Raw genomic sequence first — 24,960 nt, 5'->3', positions numbered from 1 at the left:
AACCCTCAGTGTAAGCTTAGTGACAGATTTTTCTCTGACCTTTGGCTAGTCTTTATTTCCCCTCTTTTCCAGTTGTGCTCGTGGACACACACCTTCTTTGTTTAGAGCAAAGGGCACCCCTCCCCTCCGCTTGGTTATCGGTCTTTATGTTAAGTAGCACAGAGATAGCATTTTTATCAAGGGAAACCACAACTTTTGTCAATATTTCCCCTGTTATTTCCCCTGTTCCTAAACATTTGCAATCATTATGTGTGTTATAAATTCTAGGAAGAGAGATCTTGACTGCTAATAGAGTGGAAAGTGTTGAAGATTTAGCTTTTGACTGGATCTCAAAGAACCTCTACTGGACAGATCCTCGATACAGGAGCATTAGTGTGATGAGGTTGGCAGATAAATCCAGGAGAGCTATTGTTCAGAATTTAAATAATCCTCGTTCAATAGTGGTTCATCCTGTTATTGGGTGAGTTTAGATTCTCATTTTAAACTATATGTACAAATTCATGGTTTAAACAGAACTGGTGAAATTAGATTTACATCTGATTCTGGATTTTTGTTATTTTCAAAATACCATCTCTTTTCAGTTGTCTTGTGTTTATTTTGTTTGTTTTATTCCAGCCTAGGATTCAGCACCCAGAGGAAAGGGCATGGTGAGAGAGATTCCACGTGACAGGAGCACTCAAAAGAACTCTCTTTAAAAGCACTATGGTTTTTTTCCTTTTACTCCTGTTCATTGATAAAAAGGCAAAAGAACTTGTTTTTTTTGTATCACTCACAAAGCTATTTCTTGTAGTTGAAAGATGGAGTTTGCTAAATTGTTTTTAGCAATTTTTAATATACTTTCAATTTCCAGACTGCTAGCATTGATTTTTAGTTTTATCTCTCTGAATTTCTTTATTTGAACCGTATTGGATACTACTGTTTGTATTTGATACGGACCTTAAAAATGTGACTCCATACACTACTTTTCTTTGATGGAAATGCTTCCTTTCAGATTCCATACTCTGTATTCTTTGCCAATGCCAAGGCAGTGTTTCTTTCACAGCATAGTTTGGCTTCATAATGTACTACTGAATTTCTTGATTCTTGGATATTGATTTTTCATGACTAACCAAATACACTGTTTTGAAAGTAATCTCATAAGAATAATGTTGAACCTGGATCCTTGGATATCCCAACATTTTTTGTTTGCTGCTTTATAAAATTATGTAACTTATTATTAACTTCAACTCTTTGACTGTAAGTTAAATGGATCAGTAGAAAATTATTTGTATTATTTGTGCTGGAAGATGCATTTTTGATTGGTTCTATTTCTCTGTCAGTAATTACATGAGAACCTTAACAATTTTAACCAAGTAATGTATATTTTATATCTAAAGGACCAAAATACTTCCAAAGATTCTGGTGATTGTATACAGGATAAATATGAATTGTTGGTACTACTGCCAATTGAGGAGAGGGACAACACAAAATGGTATTTTTTTAAGTTATGTGAAGGATGTCATACCAAGAAAAATGTTAATGCTGTTTCCAATGTTTGCTCTGTTTAATCACATTATATAATTAAGTTTATGTGTCTTCTGACATGTGTCCTTTCAGGTATATATTCTGGACAGATTGGTTCCGTCCGGCAAAAATCATGAGGGCCTGGAGTGATGGATCCCATGCCTTGCCAATTGTCAATACAACACTAGGCTGGCCTAATGGCCTCGCCATTGACTGGAGGTAAGGGCAACACAGAAGACAGAGAGGCTTTTTTGAGCAAACATGTTTCTCCCTTTAAACTGTTAGGGAGTAAAAATAATGGAATTATGTCAGATTGCATGCACTGCCTTATCTTTCAATTGGTTAAAAAGCTTTAAAATATAAGGTTTTCTCAGAATCCCTCCCCATACACCCCAATAGCTTCTTGTAGGTTGAAGATTATTATTTAAGAAAATGCTAGTGCTTCATAATGGACATAATGTCACTTAAAAAAAGATAACGTTTTCATTATTTCTAGTTCTCTGAGATTGTACTGGGTGGATGCTTTTTTTGATAAAATTGAGCACAGCACCTTTGATGGGCTGGACAGACGGACTCTTGAACATATTACTCAGATGACTCACCCATTTGGCCTGACAATTTTTGGAGGTAAGTCTGGCACTGAAAAATATTATCTACTATTATCACAGATTTTTCTTCTCATATGGTGATCATATGAAAGCTTGTGACATAAAATGACAGAGATTTTGCAATACTGATTTTCCCAAAAAAGCACTCTTGAAAGTTTCTACTAAAAATATGTATTTAGTATTTCTTGCTTGTTTTTAGAACTGGTTTTATGAATATTTATTTTAAAATAATTTTAGATAGGTCAGGTAATTCATGTAGTGCAACACATCAGATATGCTGTACTAATTATAGCTTCCAAGGTGAGCTATTCATGCTGAACAAAGTGAATCACCACTCCAGAGATGGTCAACATTTCAGGATTTCTAATAATTATATGTAAAATTTATTACTGGATTTTTGTTGTGTCTGAAGAAAGATGTCAGTACGTGACCCTTTTTGATTGTGTATAAAAATATCTTCAAAAATACTCTAAAATTTTCTGTGGAGTAGTCTTAATGAATTACTTAAAATTGCCCTGGAATTTGAAATTCTAGTTGAGTTTGTTATATGCCAATTTCCGTAAAATTTGAGAAGGCTTCCCTAAGTTATGTCTGCTTGTGACTGAAGGCTCACTTTGACAGCATTATAAGTGGTAAAAGTCCTTTTTGTCTTTTTCCTGAAACAATTATGAAAAATGGTTAAATTTTCATGAAAAGTCTTCTAAGGTTTTTTTTATGATACTTGATCTTTTATGCCAAATTTCCATATAATATGTTAAATATTTTTCAAAACAGGTTATGCCTATTTCACTGATTGGAGACTTGGTGGAATAGTTCGAGTAAGGAAGTCTGATGGAGGAGAAATGACTATTATTAGGAGGGGCATTAGTAACATTATGCATGTTAAAGCATACGACGCTCATTCCCAAATAGGTGAGCCCCTTTCTTCTACAGAGCGAGGATGTGATATAGGGAATAAGAAACAAAATGTCAGGACAGAAGATTTCCAGTTTCAATTCTGTGAATGTCTTCACTGAATCATAACTGACATACACAGGAGGTAGCACAGGCACTTGCAATCACACATTGTTTATTTCCAGTTGTTAAAATCCATTGTTTTATTGCATCCAGTCACTGCTTTGTGACTGGATGCAATTTCCCTCTACCCCTCCTGTTACTGTACTTAACAACCGAACAAAATGAAATTATGATTCCATTGTGTTTTGTGTAATTGTATCACCAACTGCAACTTCGTATTTCTCCTTTTCTGGTAGAAGTTTTATTTAAACTAAATTATTTATTTTGAGGAATTGGATAAATGTTTATTAATCAAATTACTATTCTTCAAGTAATTACTATGCATAAATCACTAATTTTTTCTTATTTTCTTATTTTCTCAAATTTGATGTAATTGTATGATCTAAGCCACGGATTTGGTATTGTAGTTAATTTTGTGAAACAGCCAATACACTTATCAAACATATGATTAAATCTAAGGTTCACTGACTACTTGGTATCAAAAGATTGGATCTGGTCTTGCAGCCTTGATCAGACAGAGATTCTCTTTTGTAGTAGTATATCTATTTCCAGACAGTTGCTGAAAATTGTCAAAAAATTGGATGAAATTTAATAGTATATTTTTATCTTCCATAAACATTTATGTCAGGAAGAGTATATGGAATGCAACATTTCTTTTATGTTACTGCTACTATTGGGGTTAATGAGCTTGACTTTATTGTGCAGTGTATGCAAAACTAGGACTTGCTGCAGCATTTTTTCTTACAGTTATTGTGTACTTTTAATAGTTGCCAAGATGTTATCTGTAGTGCGTGCATTGATCATCTCCATCACTATTTAAGGCTCTAACTACTGTAATAGAGGAACAAATCCCAATGGAGACTGCAGCCATTTCTGCTTCCCAGTACCAAACTTTCAGAGAGTTTGTGGGTGTCCTTATGGCATGAAGCTGGCTCCGAATCAACTGACATGCATTGAAGATCCATCCAATGAGCCACCCACTTTGCAGTGTGGCTCCTACTCATTCGCCTGTGGTAATGGAAGATGTGTGCCTCGATACTATCAGTGTGATGGTGTTGATGATTGCCATGATAACAGTGATGAGCAAAACTGTGGTTCTTTAAGTAAGTAATCCCTGTAATCTGCAGGTAGTGTTCATTGTTTGCGGTTCAGGAAATTTAATGAGTCCGTATGGCTTCATTTTTATAAACTCCAATTTTTTAGCGTTGCATCTGTGAATAAATCCTGAAATCTTCCTGGGAAATTAGGAAATTATATCGTAGAAATACAGGATTCAGTACCAGCCGCCTAAACTATGCATGAAAATATTCAAATCTCGCTATTCTCAAAATTCAATTTACAGAGTAACAAAAAATTATTTTCTAAAGAAAAATGTTGTCTTTATTCTTATTTTTTGGTAAATTTTGAAAGATACTGGAATATCAATAGCTTGCCTAATTTGGATGCATGGAGAGTAACAAGCCATCTTAGTATGGATGAAGACACTTAAAAATAGCACCATAAGCAAAACAACAAAACCATGTACATTGCCTAACCTTCCTCTAAGATAATAGCAGCACCTTTTATTTCACTTAACATCAGAATAAAAGATTTGTTTTTCATAATATTTGGGCAATGCTGATCTATTTGTTATATCTAGATTTTAACAGTTGAGTAAACTAAAAGCATAGTGGTTCATTTCCTGGTTTTACAGCAGAGTGTCTCACACAAAATATTTTGTTGTTCAAGTAAATGAGAGAACAGTAGGATAATCACAGTTGATAAGGCATCGAAGAGAGGATAAGATACTGAAGATATCAAAGAGGCATATCTATGACATATCTGGTGCTTCCTCAGAGTTAATTATTTTAAATAATGAACAAGAAAATAGGACAGAGTAGTAAAATGTGCTCCCTAATGCACAGGACTAACTAGTATAACTGAGTATAAGCTGTTTCTTATTAATGGGCCATTTTAGAATAACTAGAATATCTTTTGGGGAAAAGTATAAAGCAAATGGTCACTAGAAGAAGTTCCTTTTCTTGTTCTTTAGATTGTTGTGGAGTGGTTAACTGTTTAATTTTTTTATTGCTTCTTGCAGTTTAAAACAAGCTTGTAAGTATTCTCTTCAGTTCTGCAGCATGTTGCATAGCAGATGTAATTCTAAGCAATGTGCACTTTAGAATTTGATGCATATTTTAAGCATTCTTTAAGTGTAATGAATGTACTGATAACTGTTGCAGGAAGGTCAAGTTTTGGAAACCTTTATAAAGACTTTTTTTTGTTTTTTTTTTATTCAGACAATACTTGTGCTTCTTCAGCTTTTACCTGTGCCAGCGGACAATGTATTCCGGGTCGCTGGCATTGTGATAAACATAATGACTGTTTTGATGGCAGTGATGAATTACATTGTCCTACACAAGGACCCTCTTCATGCCCTGCAACCCAGTTCACCTGTGATAACAGAAGATGTATTCCAAGAATCTGGCTATGTGATACTGATAATGACTGTGGTGATGGCTCAGATGAAAAAAACTGCAGTGAGTATCATGACTATTTGTTGTTTTTATAGTCAACTGTGCATATCTTCATAGATATATCTGTTGGTATAAGGATGATAAATGAAATTGGGAAAAAAGGACTAGTACCTAATTTAGACTGGTATTTTGTAGTCCTTAAGATGTGGAAAACTTGTATAATTTGAAGTTCCAGGGCCAAGTAGAATGCAAAGAAATACTTAAAAAAATTAAAAGGGGCAAATGTGATAATTGTAATCGGGGTGCTGCATAATGTCATCCACTGTAATTAGCAACAAGCAGTTAAAGCTGAGATGTTCTAAACACCTACCTCATGAGTGATCTCGCTGATGGCTAATGGTGTAGTCAGCTAACCTAGGCTGGAAGTTCTTACCAGAAGTAAGATAGTAGCTTTTTCATATACTTCCGAGCTATTTACCACTATGTGGAATCTTTTGTTTATTTTTCATGAGCCCAAGCCTACATATAAATGAAAAATTACCTGATATTAATTTATTAGTGCTTATAATTTATATGATTGCTAGTTGCTCTATTATATGCTGCAAGTTAGGGGTAATGTTTTTCTACTTTCTCAGCAATATGCTGATTTCAAAAGAGAGGAAAGAAACACATTTGCATTTATTGTCATTCTTAATAGCTATCACAGGTACTTGTGAACCCAGGCAATTCCAGTGTCCAGACCATCGCTGTATTGACCCATTTTATGTCTGCGATGGAGACAAAGATTGTATAGATGGTGCTGATGAGCATGACTGCAGTAAGTGTAACTTTCTTTGTTGAATGCCTCTTTATTGTTTCCTCACACTTGCCCCCAAAGGAGTCTTTGGTGATCTCATACTACCAGCTCCAAGACAGCATAATAAACCTATCCATAAATTAATCCTGTTTGTGATGCTTTTGATCTCTGGGCTGCTTGTGGAGGGCTGAAATCTGTTTCCTCTGTTTTCTGTGAGTTACAAAGTCACTGCATTTTCTGTGTCTCAGGGAAATTATGGTCTTCAGTGGAATTGTTACCATATCAGACTTAAGCACCTGTAGGGTAAATCTGATGCAGTCTAGCTCTGTAAAATAAATAAATAACATTCAATGTTTTTAAATTTTGTAGTATATAACTGCAGTGCCACAGAGTTTAAATGTCTAAGTGGAGACCAGTGTATCAGCACCTACTACCAGTGTGATGGTGTTTTTGACTGTAACGATCACTCAGACGAGGCTGATTGCCGTAAGTATATTGATGCTGAAAGAAAATCTTCAGTTATTAAGTGATGCTTTTGGAAATTTCCTTTAATCTGCTATGTAAAATACTGTCCTTGAAATCTTAATATTCTTTTCAGGGAAACTTGTCTTTACATCATTTTCCTGAGCAGGAATTTCAAACACAGGTTCCAGCGCAAGAATATCATAGAATCATAGAATGGCTTGGGTTGGAAGGAACCTTGAAGATCATCTAATTTCGACCCCCCTGCCATGGGCAGAGACACCTTTCACTAGACCAGGTTGCTCAAAGCCCCATCCCACCTGGTCTTGAACACTTCCAGGGATGTAGCATCCACAGTTTCTCTGGAAAACCTATTCCAGTGCCTCACCATCCTCACAGTAAAGAACTTATTCCTAATATCTAATCTAAACCTGTTTTCTTTCAGTTTGAAGCCATTCCTCTTTGCCCTGTAACTACATGCCCTTGTAAAAATTTTCTCCCCATCTTTCAGTACCTGAAGGGAGCCTATAAGAAAGGCCACAATAAGGTCACCCCTAAGCTTACTCTTTTCCAGGCTGAACAATTTCAATTCTTTTAGTCTTTACTTGTAGGAGAGTTGCTTCATCCATCTAACAATCTTGGAATAGACTAAGCAGATTATGCTGGCAAGAGAGGATGGTCCGAGCAAAGAGGAGAGTTTGCATTCCTTTTGGCAATAATGTTTTGTTTTACTGGGCATTTCAGTCTTAGGATTTTAAAGCAAAATAAAGTTTATTAATCTGAAAACCTGGTATTCATGACAGTTAGATTGAAACTTTTTCATTGAGTCATTTTTTACACTTAAATTAGTCAAAATGCTACAACACAGGGTGGTGAAAGAGAAACTGATTTTCTGTAGCTTTGGACAGGTACATAGGTATAAATATGTGCTTGCTCGAAGTATAACAATAGTTGAATTGCCTTGTTGACCACATTATAAAGTAGGAGTTAAATTAGTCACATTTTGAAATGTCATGAAAATTGACTGACTGTGAATCTATAGCCTGATCTAAAAGCAACACATTTCTTAATAGCACTATAACTAGTTAAATAAGAGATTTAACATAGTGGTTTTGCTTCTCTGTCTAAAATTGAAACAGCTTCTGAACTGTTGAATGTCACTGTTCTAGCTACAAGACCACCAGGGATGTGCCACCAGCATGAATTCCAGTGTCAATCAGATGGCAGTTGTGTTCCTGATAACTGGGAATGTGATGGCCACATTGATTGTGCAGATGGCTCAGATGAACATCATAGGTGTCCTGCCAGGACATGTCCTCCATCGCTTTTCCGCTGTGATAATGGCAACTGTGTGTATCGAGCGTGGATCTGTGATGGGGATAACGACTGCAGGGATATGAGCGATGAGAGAGATTGTCCAACTCAGCCTTTCCGCTGCCCCAGCTGGCAGTGGCAGTGTCCAGGTCACAGTATCTGTGTGAATCTCAGCAAAGTATGTGATAATTCTGCTGACTGTCCTAATGGAGCTGATGAATCCCCATTGTGCAGTAAGTTACTCTTCAAGTATCTACTGTAGACTATGTGTCATGTCTTCAGAAAGAAATGGAATATTCAGCATGCTCTATTTAATGTCACAAGGTTTCTGGTGGAAATGTAAGCACGATGTAATTTGAGCTCAAGTTTCTAACTGGAACTTGCTTTCCGTGAAAAGATACAACAATGATGATTGAGGAATTCATTTGCTATGTCCAATCTTGTGCTCTGAATTCCAGCGTGACTTCCACTGATTTTAGATTTTCATATAACTACATGGGAATGAACTTTGTGCTCCTGAACACATTCACTAAAGCATAGTATGCTTTATATTCAGATGAAATGTGATTCAGTCCTTAATATTCTCTTTTAAATTTTTTAACTTCAAGAATCATGATTAAAATCAAGAAGTTAATTTGTAGCGAGAATTTGTATTTACGTTGATTATGAATTGATTTAAACATAATCTTTTTCTTTCCCTCTTTCCTCCTTCTTCTCTTTAATCAATGCACATTCTCAGATGAACCCCAGCCAGGTATGATTATAAACTATTTTTAATTATTATTTATACTGCTTTAGGATTGGAGTGGTAAAGTAAATTTTTGTATATTTCTAGCTCTTTTTGAAAAAGTTGTTGTATATACTTAAACAGCCTTCTGTTTGGAATTCATTTGATGAGATTCAGTACATGCGATGTTGTTACCTGCCTTAATGTGCACTGTGTGTGTTGTATTTTGCATAATGACCACAGTCCATTCTCACAATGCATAACTGATGATTCTGCAGTTGTTTTAGTAGCAGTCTTTGGCTAATAATGCAGTTGTAAAGACTTAAATTTATCACAGGAAGCATTTGTTGACTATTTGCTTATCTCTTTCTCCAACCTAACTTCAGATCAGGAAAGCTGCTCTGACAATAATGCTGGCTGCACTCATGAATGTATTCAAGGACCTTTTGGAGCTCAGTGTACCTGTCCTATTGGATACCAGCTTGCAAATGACTCCAAGACCTGTGAAGATATTAATGAATGTGACCCTCCAGGCTTTTGTAGTCAGCACTGTTACAACGAAAGAGGATCTTTTAGGTGTTATTGTGATGAAGGATACATTCTAGAAGCCAATGGGAGGATCTGTAAAGCAGCAGGTGAGAAACATTGATGTCAGTCTGAGTGACAGCAGTGCCTGAAAACTGTCCAGCTTTGTGTCTCAGTTTGAAAGACAGGTGTCTGCCAAGGAAGATGGGAATGGAAAATAGGAGCCCCTTCCCTCTGAATTGTTATAACTTTGAAATTAAGGGGCTTTCAGGCACAGCTATGGGAAAAGGACCAGCAGTTCTTTATTCACATGTATATACACATATAGTCATGTGTAACAAGACAAACAGCCAGCAGCTCTGGCAGCAGCTCTGGCAGCAGCAGCAGCAGCAGCAGCAGCAGCAGCAGCAGCAGCAGCAGCAGCAGCGAACCCAGCCAGGGCCCAGCGGCCGCCTCCTCTCGGCCGCGGGCGCTTCCCCTTCGGTGCAGTTCCGCTCACGGCCGGCAGGGGCGCTGCTGGCTCCGGCCCTGCAGGGCAGGTGCGGTGATTCAGCTGCGCCGGCAGGGGACGCTGTGGCGCGAGCTCGGCCGCGTTTCCCTCATGGAGTGACGGCGGCGGGCTGGGTGGTGGAATGGGCTGCAGCTGGAACCTTGGAGCGGCGGCTGGAACCCCAGAGTAGCAAATGGAATGTATCACAAACTCCACAGCTGTAGCAGGAGCTGCAGGGGTTTCCCAGCAGGCGGGGGTGGGGGGTTGGAGTGTAGCGAAAACCCGGAGCAGTGGCAGAAAAACGACAGGGTTAGGCAGCGGCAGCCCGGCTCCGTGCAGGCCAGAGAGGCTCCTTTGGAGGAGGCTCGGGGTCCTGGGTTTTCCCCTCAGATAGATGGTGAGGGTCCTTTCTAGTGAGGTAGGGTGTTAATAAGGTGCCAGTCCAACAGCTGCTCTTACAAGCAGAGGCTCACCCGCAGTAAGGAAGAAGCAGTACAGGACTGGGCGGTGGCAGTGGCAACAACTCAACAGCTCGTCAACAGCAAGAGCAAGAGCCCAGCCCAGCCCCTCACCCCTCAGCCAAAATCTCCTGGTGTTGCTGCCCTTACCGAGAGAATGCCCCTCAGCTAGATAGTGCAGCCAGCTGCACTCATCCCCCTTCTCCTTGGCTACATCCCTTGTCTCTCTTAAGTACCAGTAGTTATTGTCTCTTAGCAACAAATGGGAGAAAATTCCCTGAGAGAAAGCAACTAAAGGAAAAATCTTAACCCCCAAAATTTTGCCATTATGATATATTTCTCTTTTAAAAGAGTTGATCTAAACAGCCATTTAGAGCTGTTCATGGCAGATGACCTTGAGAATTGAAACTGTCAGCTGTAGGGTTAATTAGAAACTTAATATTTCATTGAACTAGTATATTTCAATGAACAATGTTATTTTTAGCCTGCAATGGTCAAAACTATTGTTTTGAAGAAAAGCAATGTCAGAGGCTTGTAAGCTGTAGGCCACAATTAACTGTTCATAAAGTTCAAGGCTCACGAAGTATTTAAATCCCAGCTTTTTATAAGACTTAGCTGGTGCCTATGCTGTACTTTGCTCATTTGTAAGGAGCAGACATCACTGATGCAGCCTAGATGCCAGTTGATCTCTGTCTCTTTCGTAGTACACTGACAGGTCAAAGAAGCCATAAACCCCATGGAATTTGTCTCTGCCAGTTTCCTGGTTTAGGGATATACTCAGGTTGTGGAAGACGCTTGCATTTTCCCTGCACATAAGCTTGGCCATTACTAATAGGGAGTTTCTTGTACTTTGCTTTCTTTATGGTTGCTACTCTTCAGTTGTTTTTCACCATCTTATCTGTGCAACCTAATTACAGCAATCTTCGGCCTTCCTGTAATCTGTTTCTTCTCCCTTGTTCCCACATGGTCTAAAGGGGGAAAAAAAGAGAAGGTGGGTTACAAAGGAGGGAGACCAGGCTCAGTAGATTGATTGGAGGTGCCAAAAACTTTGGGAGTTGAATTGGGATTGGGAGATGAAAGAGGTTTATGGTGGAATGAGTGTTGGATGTCGGCAGCAAACTGGTTCGACAATGGGGAATAGAACCTAAGGTCCAGATAGGAGCCTGGAAGGGAAGTCTGTAAAAAGAGTTATGGAGAAAAGCCAAGGTAGATTTCAGGATAGACAGACTGGATATGATACTATATCTTGGCCTGAGAGTATATTTGAGTTTGTCCTTTCGATATTTATGTCTAGATACTACAGTTTTGATGCTATAAAGTCATGTTAAATTACTCAATGTTTCTTTTTCTCCCAGTTACTGTTGAATAGCTTATTGGTATGTTTAAAATTCTATTCCTCTGACAGAATCTGGGAATCTTCTTTTGCTGGTGGCAAGTCGTAACCAAATTGTTGTGGATAACATCACTTCTCAGTCACACAGTATTTATTCTCTGGTTCGGGACGGGACAAATATTGTGGCTATTGATTTTGATTCAATCACAGATCGTATCTTTTGGTCTGATACAACACAGGATAAAATTTGGAGTGCTTATCAAAATGGGACTGACCGAAAAATAGTAAGTTTTGCTGAGTAAGTTTTCTTGTCTTTTATGGAGAGAAAATGAAGACACTGTATATTTAGTTAATGAAGGAGAAGAGGAAAATCCAAATATAGTAAGAAGAGAGATAACAGAGACAAAGTGAAACAACTTTGTAGATGCTAAGCTAACATTTCATATAGCTGTTTGAAAAGGGAAACTGAATGCTTTCAAGAAGCCCTTTTTTAAACATCACAATATAAACTGGTTTTCCTATTAGTAAATTCTAACTTCAGTAGACCTGCTGAAGTTAGTAGGAGTGTTTGGGTTTATGCTTTGCCATCATTTTGAATATGTAAATTTTGATTCATTCTGCATTATAGACCTAGAAGATATTCAAAACTTGGTTCATAATTTTCCATATCTATAGAAATGCAAAGAGTAAAATTTAATATAATCTCTTTTTTCCTGCCCCCCCCACCTGCTTTTTTGTTATTGAACAGGTGTTCGACAGTGGTGTCACTGTCACTGAGAGTATAGCGGTGGATTGGGTGGGTCGTAACCTCTACTGGACAGACTTTGTTCTGGAAACGATTGAGGTCTCCAAAATGGATGGGAGCCACAGGACTGTGCTGATCAGTGAAAATATAACAAACCCAAGAGGGCTAGTATTAGATCCCAGAACTGAGTAAGACTTTTCATGTTATTTTTAAGTAAGATGCTTATTTTATGGTGTAACTATTAAAATTTAAGACATGCCCAAATTGTATTGGAATTGTAAATGACAAGTGGAAGAGACAACTTAAAACAATTTAGTGTGTTTGCAGAGTTGATTAATGCTTCAAGTTATGAAATAATTGCCGGTAATATGTTGCTCTGTTTCAGTGTAACAAGATGACTTTTTACCTATAAAAGATTTTTCTACGTTTGCTTCTGAGTTAAGAAGTATTAATTCAAAATTATGATGTATCACTTCAGTTGGTGGTATACCACAAACTTAATGTGATTTCATGTCATATGCCTACCTTCATAGTCCAAGTCCGAAATAAGTATCTAGATTGTATTGTTATCACAAAAGCACCTTCCCATTTCAGACAACAAGTGGTAAAAGAGTTAATGTGATGTTTTGAACTGCTCATGTACAAAATTTTACTCTTTTTTTGAGGTTTTCAATGCCTTGAACTCCGTTTACTGGCAGTTTCAGTGCTGTTAATATTATCAATGCATACCTGTTAGAGTATAAGTCTGTATGAAATTATTATGTAGAAGCCAAAGAATGAGATTATAATCAACATTAAAAACCAGTGGCACCAGTAGCTTTTATATGCTGCTGTTATTGACAAATAGAAACAGCAGTAGAAGCATTACAATAATTTTTATTACAGAAGTTACTGTAATACCTTTAGTAAGCATGTTGCTAAAATAAGTTATTTCAGTATCATTATGTAGGACTGTTCATAGAAAGATTGCTTCTACTTTTTGGCTAACGGCTCTTTATGGAATGTTTCTCAATAGGCAGCTAGTTTTTTCCCCAGATTGCTAACCATGTGTTACTTTTTGCAGTGCTCATGTAATGTTCTGGACGGACTGGGGCCAAAACCCTCGAATTGAAAAAGCCAGTATGGATGGCAAAATGCGCACAGTGATTATTAATAATAAAATCTACTGGCCCAATGGACTTTCCATTGATTATCCAAATAAACTTCTCTATTTTGCTGATGCTTATCTTGATTATATCGATTTCTGTGACTACAATGGAAACAACAGACGACAGGTGGTTGCAAGTGATCTGGTAAGACATTAATAAGGAACTGTTGTTTTCCTGTGTCCCTGCTGGTAGTACTGAAAATGTATTATCATTGTCATAGACTTGGGTGTATTTTTCTTCAAAATTATTGAGTGAAGCAGATATGAAGTATTTTATCTGCTTCTTGCTGCTGGAAAAATAGAAATTGCTATCCTATTCAGTCTCTCAGGAGATCTTCAGCAGAGTCTGGAGCTGCATGTAGACTTGGTGCTTTATAGCATTCTCATCTGTTCTGTCTGCATGTATGAAATCTGAAGGTGACATCTGACATTGCTGCTACTAGGTGGTGCATTTTCTGTAGGGAAATATAGTAGAGAAAGTCTGGAGAAACTTTTCCTGGTCTTTTGTGAGTGATTGTTGCTACTATTCTTGACAGCAGTGAAGGGTGTTGTGCTAGGACTCGTTGTGTGCAGCAACTCCATCAAGACCATCCCTCTTACAGTCTGTCTCCCAGTGAAGGGCTGCTGGCAGCTTGTAGCACTGTCCTTGTACCAACACAATAGTGCAGATGTTCAGCTGGCACACAACACAGAAGCTGGTATCAATAACCTTGCGAATGTTTTCAATAATTGACTCTTGGGGCTTTTACTTTTGGCTGGAGAGACAATTAGTGTGATATAGGAGCCAAGGCAATCTTTCCAGTCCTGGTTATCTGAAATCTAGATAAGCCACCTTCTTTGATCCTCTGGTAAATTTTAGGGGAGCTTATGAAGGATGCAGGTTCTTGACAGGTCTACAGTTGGCTCTTTATCTGTGGGTTCTGCCCAAAGACTGCTTTGTTAATTCCTCATTCTCTTCATCTCACAAGGTCTATATAGCATTCCAGTTTTTAAAAAGATATATTTGCCGCATTATTAATGTATTGGTTTTAGAAAATAGATGATATTTCATTTTTTTTTCTGAAAAATGTCTTTTGAGACACTGTTGCTTCATTATTTATTTATTTAAAAATTATGCTCACCTCTGTTATTACTTCATTACAAGCTTTACATCTGCAAATCTCCAGAAGTAAATTGGTAAAATCAACCTTGCCTTTTTAGATATTACAGCATCCACATGGTCTAACTGTCTTTGAAGATTTTGTGTACTGGAGTGACCGCTATACTAATCGAGTAATTCGGGCCAATAAATGGCATGGAGGAAACCAGACAGTTATGATTTATAACATTCACCAGCCTTTGGGTCTTGTGGCAGTCCATCCTGTAAGGCAGCCTAATGGTAAGTTCATCATAACAACTTTGGTAATTGCAGGAATAAGCATGCAGTAATGTCATGCATTGGAACACCAAGAATCAGTCTTTTCAGCAAATTGGTTGGGTTAAAACAGGCAAATAATTCAAACTATTGACTTGCAACTGTTCCGTCTGGTGTTAGGGAAAGCAACCACCTAGGCAGAATTTCAGGATAATAAGAATTTTAAAGAGTAGTAAGGCAGTAGTATGTGCCATTTTCTTGCACTTTGTTCTGAATGTTTTTACAAGAAAATTGAAGCATTTTTGGAAAGCTTTTTAATTTTAAAAATTTCTCTCTGTGGCATACTAGGTTCAATTGCTTGTGCAGTAACAATTCTTTTTGAAAAGATTATTGTCATCAAGCCTTCTCTGAAAGTACTTCTACATTATTTAGTCAATGAAACAATAATAACACCCTTCATTGCATTAAATATTCTCTCTGAGATCTTGTGCTGGTGATCTCTTGCAGCTTAAAGACTAGAAAAACCCTAAATTGTTTCTGTTAGGTAGAGATCTTTTATTTCGGACTTTTTTGTTATTTCATGGCATGACTTGAAGAGTGTTGAGCATGTTGATATGAATATTATTTTTCAGCTTTAGTTATATTTCTTGTGTATGGAGTGTTTCCAGCTAAGAAATACTACATTTTTTTCTTTTTTTTCCTTGAAATACACTCCCATGCCAGAAGTATCTAAGTAAGGCACTAGTACTTTCAGTGCTGGATTTGTTTTGGAACAAAGCCTTCCTCAGACATGCTGGGAACTGAAGCTGCCTATTCTCACTGTAAATTGTTCACTTAGCAGAGCACAGCATTAATTTATTCATCATAATTATGGTTTGAGAGGTTTTATTTTACAACCCAAGGTGTAAAAAAATTTCTATCCCTGGAGAAATGTTTCTTTTTCTTCATTGTATTTAGCACATTTTATAATTTTTCATTCTGAATTATTCTATTGTAGTTTATGTGGCCAGGCAAAAATGGAGGGAATAGAGTACTTGCAGAATAGCAAAACATACTGATGTTGACAAATGAAGAAATAATTACATGCTGATTGAAATTCCAGATGCAGTAATAAAACTGTCATCCACTCTCCTATTTTGTAAACCATTGGATCTTAAACTAACAAGAGTTTAGATTTTTTTATACTGATGACATGAACAATTTGCTTACAGTTTGAGTTCTGAGTTTATGCCATTATTTTATTGTCATGCTAATTTGTTTTCAGTTCTTGTTAGTTTTTATATTAGTAACAATTGTGTAAATTCCTGGCACTTCCAAACTTTCTAGAATAAATTCTCTTGCCATTGCTAAGGATGTACTCAAAATCTGATTATTGTTTTATTATAAAGTTTACTCATTCTGAAAAATGTTCTTCAGCAGGAAGTTTGTGGAAGTGGTTTAGATTGAATTTTAGTGTACAATAATAATACCAGGCAGGAGAGATCTTCAGTGTCTTTTTTTTTTTTTCTATTTTACAACTATTGATTCACAGTTTCAAAGTGAGCTAAGAAATTTTGCATTGAATTCCCACTATTTTGGAGTAAGACATTGCAACTGTTTTCTCTTTAGTTTCTCCAAGAAGTTTCAGCAAATAATTTAAATCCCCCATCTAGAAGGGTTATTACAATCAAGGACAGCAAATCCCACAGGTTTCCTTGTGCAGTTAAGAAAAGTTTGAAATATAGTCTGAAAGTTTTTTGTGATGCATAAAAATTGCAAACTATGATAATGTACTGGTTTTCCTTGGAAAATTGTATCCTGTCACAAGTATATTGTATTGCTTTTGGTTCTTAGAAATAATTTCATTATTTTAATTTTGAAGAAATAGCAAAACTTTCTTAGTTCTGGGTTAATGTCAGTAGCAATGAGCATATTCTCTCTAGCTGCTTATATTTTTAGAGCTGCTAATAGTTCCTTTCTTTTTTTCAGGTATTAATTCCTGTGCATCATCCCCCTGTAGCCATCTCTGCTTACTGTCTTCGTCTGGACCACTTTTTTTTTCCTGTGCTTGCCCTTCAGGATGGATCCTTTCTCCTGATAACAGGAACTGCATGAGAGGTAGGGCAGTATTAATGAGATGATAGAAAAGACCTGATATTGTCAAATCCAATTTCCCAAGTGAAATGCATACTTCTGTGTGCTGCTGCTCATGAAATCAGTTTGGGCCATTCCAGACAGACTTCATTTAGGACACATGGAATATACTTGGCCTAAAGGTTTGGAGGCAGGTTTGAGAAAGAACTGAATCAGAGATTCAGATTCTTCATTTGGGGAAAATGGGTGAAATTAGTTTTCTTGTAAGCAATATAAAGAAGCCACACTTAAAAATTTCTCACCATATGGAATGTCTGGCTGTTGAAATACATATTGAAGGAGCTTAGTATCAGTTAAAGATAAAAACATACTATGGCAGATCGTTGTGTTCATTGTAAGTATGCAGCTTGGAAGCAGGGGTTGTAATTGTAAGAGTGTCAGGATGCAGGACTGGAAGGGACTTCTTGGTCACTGAAGTTAGTTTCATTGTTGCCCTTGACTGTGAATCATATGCTGCCTTTCACCAGTCATGCTCCAGTTTTAGATTAATCTGGGTTCTTGCCCCTAAAATTCACTGAACCTCACAATTTTGATATTTGGAAAACTAGTTTTCGGTTCAAATGTAGTCTTCCCCAGTTTATGTCCATTTCCGATTTTTATTTTTATTTTTATCTTTCACAATAAATAGCGTGAGTAGTTGCCCTTTAGCCCTGGTAGGTTTTGTTTTATATATATTTGAAGTGACTGTCACATTCTTTCTCAGCCTGTCTTTTGCTAAGAATGATCTTAGATTAAAAGATCTTAATGATCTTTCGGTTTCTTCTAATCAGGCAAGATGTTGTTCCTGCTACTTAATACTTGGTTCAGCCTATCTGAATTAATGCATTTTGAAATTCAGATCAAAATTTCTCATCTTCAGCTTTTTCCCTCTCCAGTGTAAAAAAGTAGTTTGCCAAATGCAAAAGGTCTAGAAACACAGCCTAAAATAACATATGAGTACATGTGATGCCAGAACTAACCTTTGCAAATAAAACTTCATATCAAAAAGTACCATCAAATTATCTTTGGATAGTCCACAGATCTCAGCAATTTATAAAAGTCATATAGCCAATTCATTTAAAGAGAAGTCAGAAAAATTCAAATTAGTGGCGAGCAATCTGTGACTGGAAATTTGACCATATTGCTTTTGTCAGATGAAGCATTATTAATTTTTCCATCAATTGTACAGATGTTGTGTGCTTTGGTGCCTCTCTATATCGGAGGCTTCAAATAACTGAAATTTAATTGAAATTATCTTGGGGATGAGCTAGCACTAGAAATCTGTCAGTCAAAAGATCCTTTTCTTTTAAAACTATTTAAATGTTAAAGGCCAGTATCACATTCTTTTCCTGCTTGATACTTAGCAATGTGCTCTTTAAAGGGCTGTATATTGCATTCACTTTTTTCTTAGTCAGCAGCAAGGGAATTACCAATTTAAAGAATCTGAAATGAAGTGTGAATTTGTTAAATCTATTACAAAAAAGAGGGATTCTTTTTGAAATCTACACTTTTTTGATTATGTGCGTGCTTATAGAGGGATCATGATGAAAGAAATGGAACATGCCAGTGATGAAGCACATGTATGTGTAGAGGTTGACCCAATTCTGCCACTGAATTGAGCTGTTCTTATCTCTATTTTTCACGTGTTGCAAATTTCCCTGTGTCTGCTGGGGTACAACTGTGGCGCTTTTATTGACATAAATGTTTTGTAAGAGAGAAATAGCAGTATCTTTGTGTGAAGCACAATTCTTTTAAACTATATGGGCTTATTTTTTTTCTATTTAAATGTAATTTACACAGTTGAAACAGTATGTAGAAAATATCTACAAATGTGGGTAATTAAAAAAAATGTGTTTGCTGGAGGTCAGCACACCAGAAAAAGTTATAAAAATATATACTGATTCTTTTCATTGTAAAATATTTTAATAATTACTAATGATTAATTGTCCCTGCCAATGTTAGAAAGGTTGGAACTAGATGATCTTAAAGGTCCCTTCCAACTCAGGCTATTTTCTGATTATATTACATACAAATAGGCATTTGTCATTTCTTTACTAATATTTACTGTTATCCTTATCCTTGCTGTCATTGTTTACTTTAATAGGCCAGCACAATCTTAGAAGAAAGATTGAACTGAGCTGCATGTGTTTGATTGCCCAGTGTCTCTACAGTGATATTGCTGGTCTCTGCTTACTTTGCATATTAAATACTACCAACTTCATTGATTCTAGGATTGCACCATTTTTAGCTTTATATAAGATGAAGAAAACTTGCCTTTGAACTTACTTTATTTTAAGCTGTGTTTCAGATTGATATAAAAGGTGGTAATGTAGCAAGCTGGCTTGGAAACAGTGGAATTTGTGTATATTAAAATATTGTATTAATATGGTACATGTGCATATTTGATATAACAATACACTAATATTACATGGACTATAATTTTTCTTGTAAATTCTATTAAGTTTAAGAATTGCAGAAGTTATCTCAATGCCAATCTGATGAAGCTACATTTTTTTTTATGTCTCTATAGCTCAGTAAATTTGCTCTGTTTTCTATCATAAGAATGAGGACTCATCAGATTGTATAGATTTGCATAGGTGGAAAACTTGAAGCAGTAAGTTAGATTTGACAAATACTTCTAGAAGCCAGAGAGAAGTATGGAGAATAATTTTTGAGAGGTGCAGTAATGCTGTGTTTTGTGGTTTTTCATGCCAGAATTTTTACTGCAAAATTTATATAAATGTGTTAAGCAGCCAGTAAAGAAAATCAAAATCAAACCAACCAAGTCTTTGATCTATTATAAAAGAGGAAATGGGTTACTTCTGCAGCAGCCCCGTTCCTTGTTAAGTGGTAGCTTGTGCCTATGGGAAGAAGAGGCTAGGATTTGTTCTCCAAACACTAAAGCACAAGGAAGAGAGGAGGGAATCTGTGTTCAGGAGATTCTCTTCTCCTAGTCCCCAGCAGATGAGAAATGCAGTTGCTGACTCTCACTCTGCAGCTCTCTGATGCATTTTCTCAGATCACGTGATGCATTGCCCTTTGTTAATAAGACTTAAGCACAAGGGTGCAAGTTTACATAGAAGTAAGTATACCATAAGGGAGTATGTCTGTTCCCTTCGGGATAAAATAAGAAAACAGTACTGCCGTTATATCTTGTAATAATGATCAGCAGTTGCAGCTGTGACATTGTTCCATGCTTGTGGGTCCTGCTTAATATGCATTAGAACCTATCACAGGCAGGTCCTGCAGATTCCTCAGAGCTTTGGCTGGTTCCCCTTCTCAGAGATTTGAAAAAGCAGCTTAGAGCAGCTGCACAAATATCCTTCTTTTGTCTGGCAGTGAGTTATCCTGCCTTATTTACTTCCTTCTCCTCAGAATTTGCATTGTGATTGCACAGTGCTGAAACTTAAAATGTTACAGCGGTTTAAATAACAGATAACCTTGTTCCTGGTGAGGGAACAAACCTCTGTGTAAGTGGTTTCAAAACATCACTGGTAATATTGAACCATTCTCAGCATCAGGGAACTTCTGAATGGGAGGGGAAAAGCATATCATAGTGCCTTTTTGTTGACCAGAATCAACTCTGAATTACTCTTTGTTTTCACAGTTGAACACCCTTTCCTTATTGCTGTAAGAGATAATATAATTTATGGAATTTCTCTGAACCCTGAGGAGAAGACAAATGATGCTATGGTTCCAATAGCAGGAGTTCAAAATGGTGTTGATGTTGACTTTGATGACTCTGAACAGATGATTTATTGGGTTGAAAATCCAGTAAGTTAGTATTTGTGTTTGAAAATTAAAACCTTTTTTATTTTTGAAAAGTGTTTTGGATTGAAATATGTTAGCATTTCTTTTTGTTGCTGTGGTGTGGTGGGTTTTTTGTTTGTTTTGTTTGTCTGTTTGTTTTCTTATTTGGTTGGTTGTTGTCCTAGGACAAGTAAAGAAACCTTGTCTCTTTTGTAAAGTAGTTGTTATTTTTGTCAGCAGAAACATCTGATTAATGTTTTTTCTGGCTCAGAGACATGAACAGGAAATGCTGGAGAGCATTGACAGACCCACACTTTCATGCCCTGCTGTGCTGTGGTCTGCTCTCTCTGCTCTCTTGTCTCAAGAGTCAACTCTGCAAACACAGCCAGAGCACTTCTCCATGGGAGCAGTGAATTGGACACAGTGACACTTAACATTAGAATGAATGAATGTGCATTTAGTCTGAGCACTTAATGAACTGACATCATGGACAAGCATCTTTTTCTTTAAATAGAAAATGGTTGCAAACTCACAATAATTTCCAGGTAGCACATGTGAGGCTTTTAGATTTAAAAATGAATTTTAACTAATTTTTAATAGATATTTATAATTGTTTGACTAATTGCTTTTATTGCTGGTCACAAACTAAGAAACTATATGTGTTGTATAAGGCTAACTTGTCACAAAAAACAAAAGAGAAAAAACCACAAACTTTTTGTGAATGGACACTTCAAAAGGAAAAAAACTTTGGTAGTCTTTGAGACAGATGTGATAGGAAACTACTGATTCTGCACTATGTCTTCACTCCTGGAAACTTAAAAGCAATTCTTTTTGTCAAGAAAAGCAATAATTAGGTCTTGGAGAAGTATGATGGTAGATAAGGAGATTTCTGTAATTATGTTTTAACAGAAACAATTCACACAAACTTGTTATGTTTCATCCACACAAGATTTTTGTTTTTTTCCCCAATTTGCTTTCTTGACATTTTGCAGCTCTGAAGTATATACAATTTTAAAAATAACTAATTTTAAGCTGTATTCTATGCCACTAAGAAAGAAAATACAATTTGTTTTATTATTTGTTCTTTTAAAGTTAGAATGTTTAGTTCAATGAAGTACTTAAATGTACCTATTTAAGCAAATCTTTTCCCAAGAAACAACTTAAGTACTTGGGAATCTGTTTCATCTTCCCTGCAGTCTGAAAAAATATTCTTGACAGATATCATCCAGCAGACACAGCTGACATATACAATAGTGTGGGAGGTCAAGGGCTGATACATCCATTAACAGCAAGTTAAATGCTGGCAAGTGGGAATGGCAGGTGCCTTTGCAGGCCAAGTGTTAGGTGTTAGGTCTGCTTTAGGTGGGTCTTGACCAAGCTTCACAAATGTGTGCCTCTGGGCTGTGCCCCCCAGCTGTATCCCTGACCTGCAGGCCTCAGGCTTCTGTTGCTCCCAAACAGCGCTGACACCTGTGTCAGTCATGGATCATCCTCTGCAAAAAAGATATTTCTCTAGTTCCTGTGCTCCATTTTATGTTCTTGGTTCTGCCCTATATCTGCCTCTGCCTTCTTCCTCCTGGAACTGTGCTAGCATTAGAAAAGACTGCAGTATAAAAGTGCTAGTGTAGTTGGAATAGAAGAGTGTTTTCTGCTCTTGATATTTTTTTAACTTTTGTTATTTTTCTTTCCAAGGGTGAAATTCACAGAGTGAGGTCAGATGGAGCCAACAGGACAGTTTTTGCTCCAGCAGCTGTTATTGGTGCTCCTACTGGTCTGGCACTAGACTGGATATCTGCAAACCTGTATTACAGTAACCCAGGAACACAGTCAATTGAGGTAATTATTTAAGGGAGACAACTGGAAAATAAGAGCCTAGATTTTTCACTGCTATGTATACAGGTTGAAATTAGTAATATTTATTTGTGAAAAACTTTAATTAGATTTACTTCAAAGTGTAATCTCTTGGTAGAAAAATACTTTACAAACTTGAACAGAAACTTAAATTTAAACATAGTCAAAAAGATTGAAAGCAGTATATTCTGGACACTTTATTTATGCATAGATCTGTCCTGCAGACTTTATTTGTGTATAAATGTCTCCTTTTGTTTTCTCCCTACAATGCCTTAGGCTTCTAGTGTTTAACACAGAGCATCTGTGATGACTAGAGTTACTACTATCCTTACTTCAAATCAATGATCCCAATGCAATGCCTCTGATAGTAAAGGAATGCTGCCATTGAACGCAGTAAGATCCATTCCCAAATGCTTTGATAACGTATCATGTGGCTTTCTAGAGACAAGCAGTGTCATGGTACGTGCAGGATAAAGTTGTCATTCAGAGTAGGGGAAATGGAGGATAAGTAATATATAATACAGTAATGATGGTGAATAAACCCAGTCATTAGTGTTCTTATTCCAAAATATAAATGCCTTCTGTTAAATTGAAAGGCAGCTAATTTGAGCAAATGAAACAGGATACTTCCTAAATCAGAATTTCATCAACCCATTCAGGCCTTGAAGATATTATGGAAACGGAAAGATAAATTATTTTCATACTTAGGATCCTTCCTTGTTATCATAGGCAGGTTCTTAGCTGCAAGCAGCTCCTTCAAGGGGTGCATGTTAGAGAAGGGAGGTGGTTAGAGTACAGAACAATGTGCTTCTTCTTCATGGTATTCAAGAAAATCTTCTGCAATTTCAACTTGTGTTGATTTAGGCTTCATTCCTGTAATTTGAAAATGCACTGTAAGTTCTATATTGCGTGGTCTGATAAGTTCAATGTTTGCATAGGTCCTGAAGCTGCATGGTGACATAATGTACAGGAAAACACTGATTACCAATGATGGCACCTCTCTGGGAGCTGGCACACCAATTGGTTTGGCAGTTGATCCAGCAAGAGGGTAAATTTCTGAAACTGCTACTGTATTTGCTCATGAGTGTATTCTCCATATTTTGCTTGGTTTTTAGGGTTTTCATCCTGCATTTGACATGGTTTTTTTTGTTTCATATTTGAGCAGAATTTATTTACTCTTTTTAAGCTGTAAAAAAGAAGTGCATAGCTTCCTAAATTATTACATAGATTTTCATCCTCCTTAATTAACAATATGCTTGTATAGTACCATTTTTTAATTTAAAAAAATCTCAGAATATTATGATTGTGAAAAAATCCCTGAAAAATGGGAACCCAGAATAAAGAGTACTCCAAAGTCTTTCTGTAAAATACCTTGCAATGTCTGACTTGAGCCTAGTAGAAAGACATATTACATTGGAGAAGTGTCACATGTCAAAAAGTATAGCACTAAATATAATTTTGCTGCTTGCTCCCAAAAAGAACAATTTGCCTTTTTTCTGTTTCATCTAGAATTTTTCTTATTCTGTGGTTTTAACTGAAAATTGAAACCAAACTCACTCAGAAATGTTGTAGCCATCTGTGAAACAGAATTATTATTCTCCTCCTTTTATGTTATAGTCATAATACTCTAGTGCATTTACCTGCTAATGGTATCATGGGACGAAATGGGCAAGGTTATGGATTTCTAAAAATTATTTAAGAGGCATTCCTCTCTTTTAAGAGAAGCAGGTGTTTCTCTTTGTTGAGAGAACAAGCATTCTTGTCTTTCTCAAGCTGTGGTTTGATTCAACATGAGCTCTGCTCAGCATGTGCTGAAGTGTTTGACTGGCAGAGGAATGGGTTTGAAGCACATGCTCAGGCGACTCTGGTCCACCGATTTCTCTTGCCAGTTTTGCTAACAGATCTGATAATGTCTGTTACAGGAAGTTGTACTGGACAGACCAGGGAACTGACAGTGGAGTCCCAGCAAAGATTGCCAGTGCAAACATGGATGGCTCAGGCATACAAACCCTCTTCACTGGCAACCTGGACCACGTAGAGTTTCTTACCATTGACATAAAGGAACAAAAGTTGTACTGGGCTGTTACAAGCACAGGAATGGTAGGAGATATTTTTTAAATAATTGTTTCTTTACCTGTCTCTGCATCTATGGTTCACATGAGTGATTCAGTCACTTCAGTTTTCTCTTATAAATAGGAGTGGGAGGACCAAGCAAAATCTGGGTAGTTGTTATTAAATATCATCAAAAATATAAGATCAGAAATTGTATACTGCCTGCCTTTTCTTCCTACCTTGTACCTAAAGATTTCATG

At 36.8% G+C, this 24,960-nt stretch overlaps 1 protein-coding gene across 7 annotated transcripts in view; it reads left to right on the top strand.

Annotated features, from left to right (window-relative positions):
• LRP2 (LDL receptor related protein 2) overlaps positions 1–24,960 on the top strand; it is a 114,583-nt gene that overhangs the window by 42,617 nt on the left and 47,006 nt on the right. For 4 of the 7 annotated variants that reach the window (XM_038143378.1, XM_038143374.1, XM_038143376.1 and 1 more), the window contains exons 17-36: positions 268–460; positions 1,597–1,722; positions 2,000–2,130; positions 2,886–3,023; positions 3,950–4,231; positions 5,408–5,647; positions 6,282–6,401; positions 6,750–6,866; positions 8,012–8,389; positions 8,896–8,910; positions 9,270–9,518; positions 11,762–11,973; positions 12,438–12,622; positions 13,498–13,726; positions 14,782–14,959; positions 16,904–17,032; positions 20,655–20,821; positions 22,490–22,633; positions 23,587–23,696; positions 24,571–24,748. In XM_038143378.1, the coding sequence (XP_037999306.1) occupies positions 268–460; positions 1,597–1,722; positions 2,000–2,130; positions 2,886–3,023; positions 3,950–4,231; positions 5,408–5,647; positions 6,282–6,401; positions 6,750–6,866; positions 8,012–8,389; positions 8,896–8,910; positions 9,270–9,518; positions 11,762–11,973; positions 12,438–12,622; positions 13,498–13,726; positions 14,782–14,959; positions 16,904–17,032; positions 20,655–20,821; positions 22,490–22,633; positions 23,587–23,696; positions 24,571–24,748 (3,521 nt within the window). The remainder of the gene's footprint in view (positions 1–267; positions 461–1,596; positions 1,723–1,999; positions 2,131–2,885; positions 3,024–3,949; positions 4,232–5,407; positions 5,648–6,281; positions 6,402–6,749; positions 6,867–8,011; positions 8,390–8,895; positions 8,911–9,269; positions 9,519–11,761; positions 11,974–12,437; positions 12,623–13,497; positions 13,727–14,781; positions 14,960–16,903; positions 17,033–20,654; positions 20,822–22,489; positions 22,634–23,586; positions 23,697–24,570; positions 24,749–24,960) is intronic. The other 3 variants (XM_038143380.1, XM_038143377.1, XM_038143379.1) reach the window with 1 other exon arrangement.

Source organism: Motacilla alba, chromosome 7 (assembly GCF_015832195.1).
Source record: "Motacilla alba alba isolate MOTALB_02 chromosome 7, Motacilla_alba_V1.0_pri, whole genome shotgun sequence".
Taxonomy (NCBI): Eukaryota; Metazoa; Chordata; class Aves; order Passeriformes; family Motacillidae; genus Motacilla; species Motacilla alba.
This window is presented reverse-complemented; position numbering and strand designations above follow the sequence as displayed.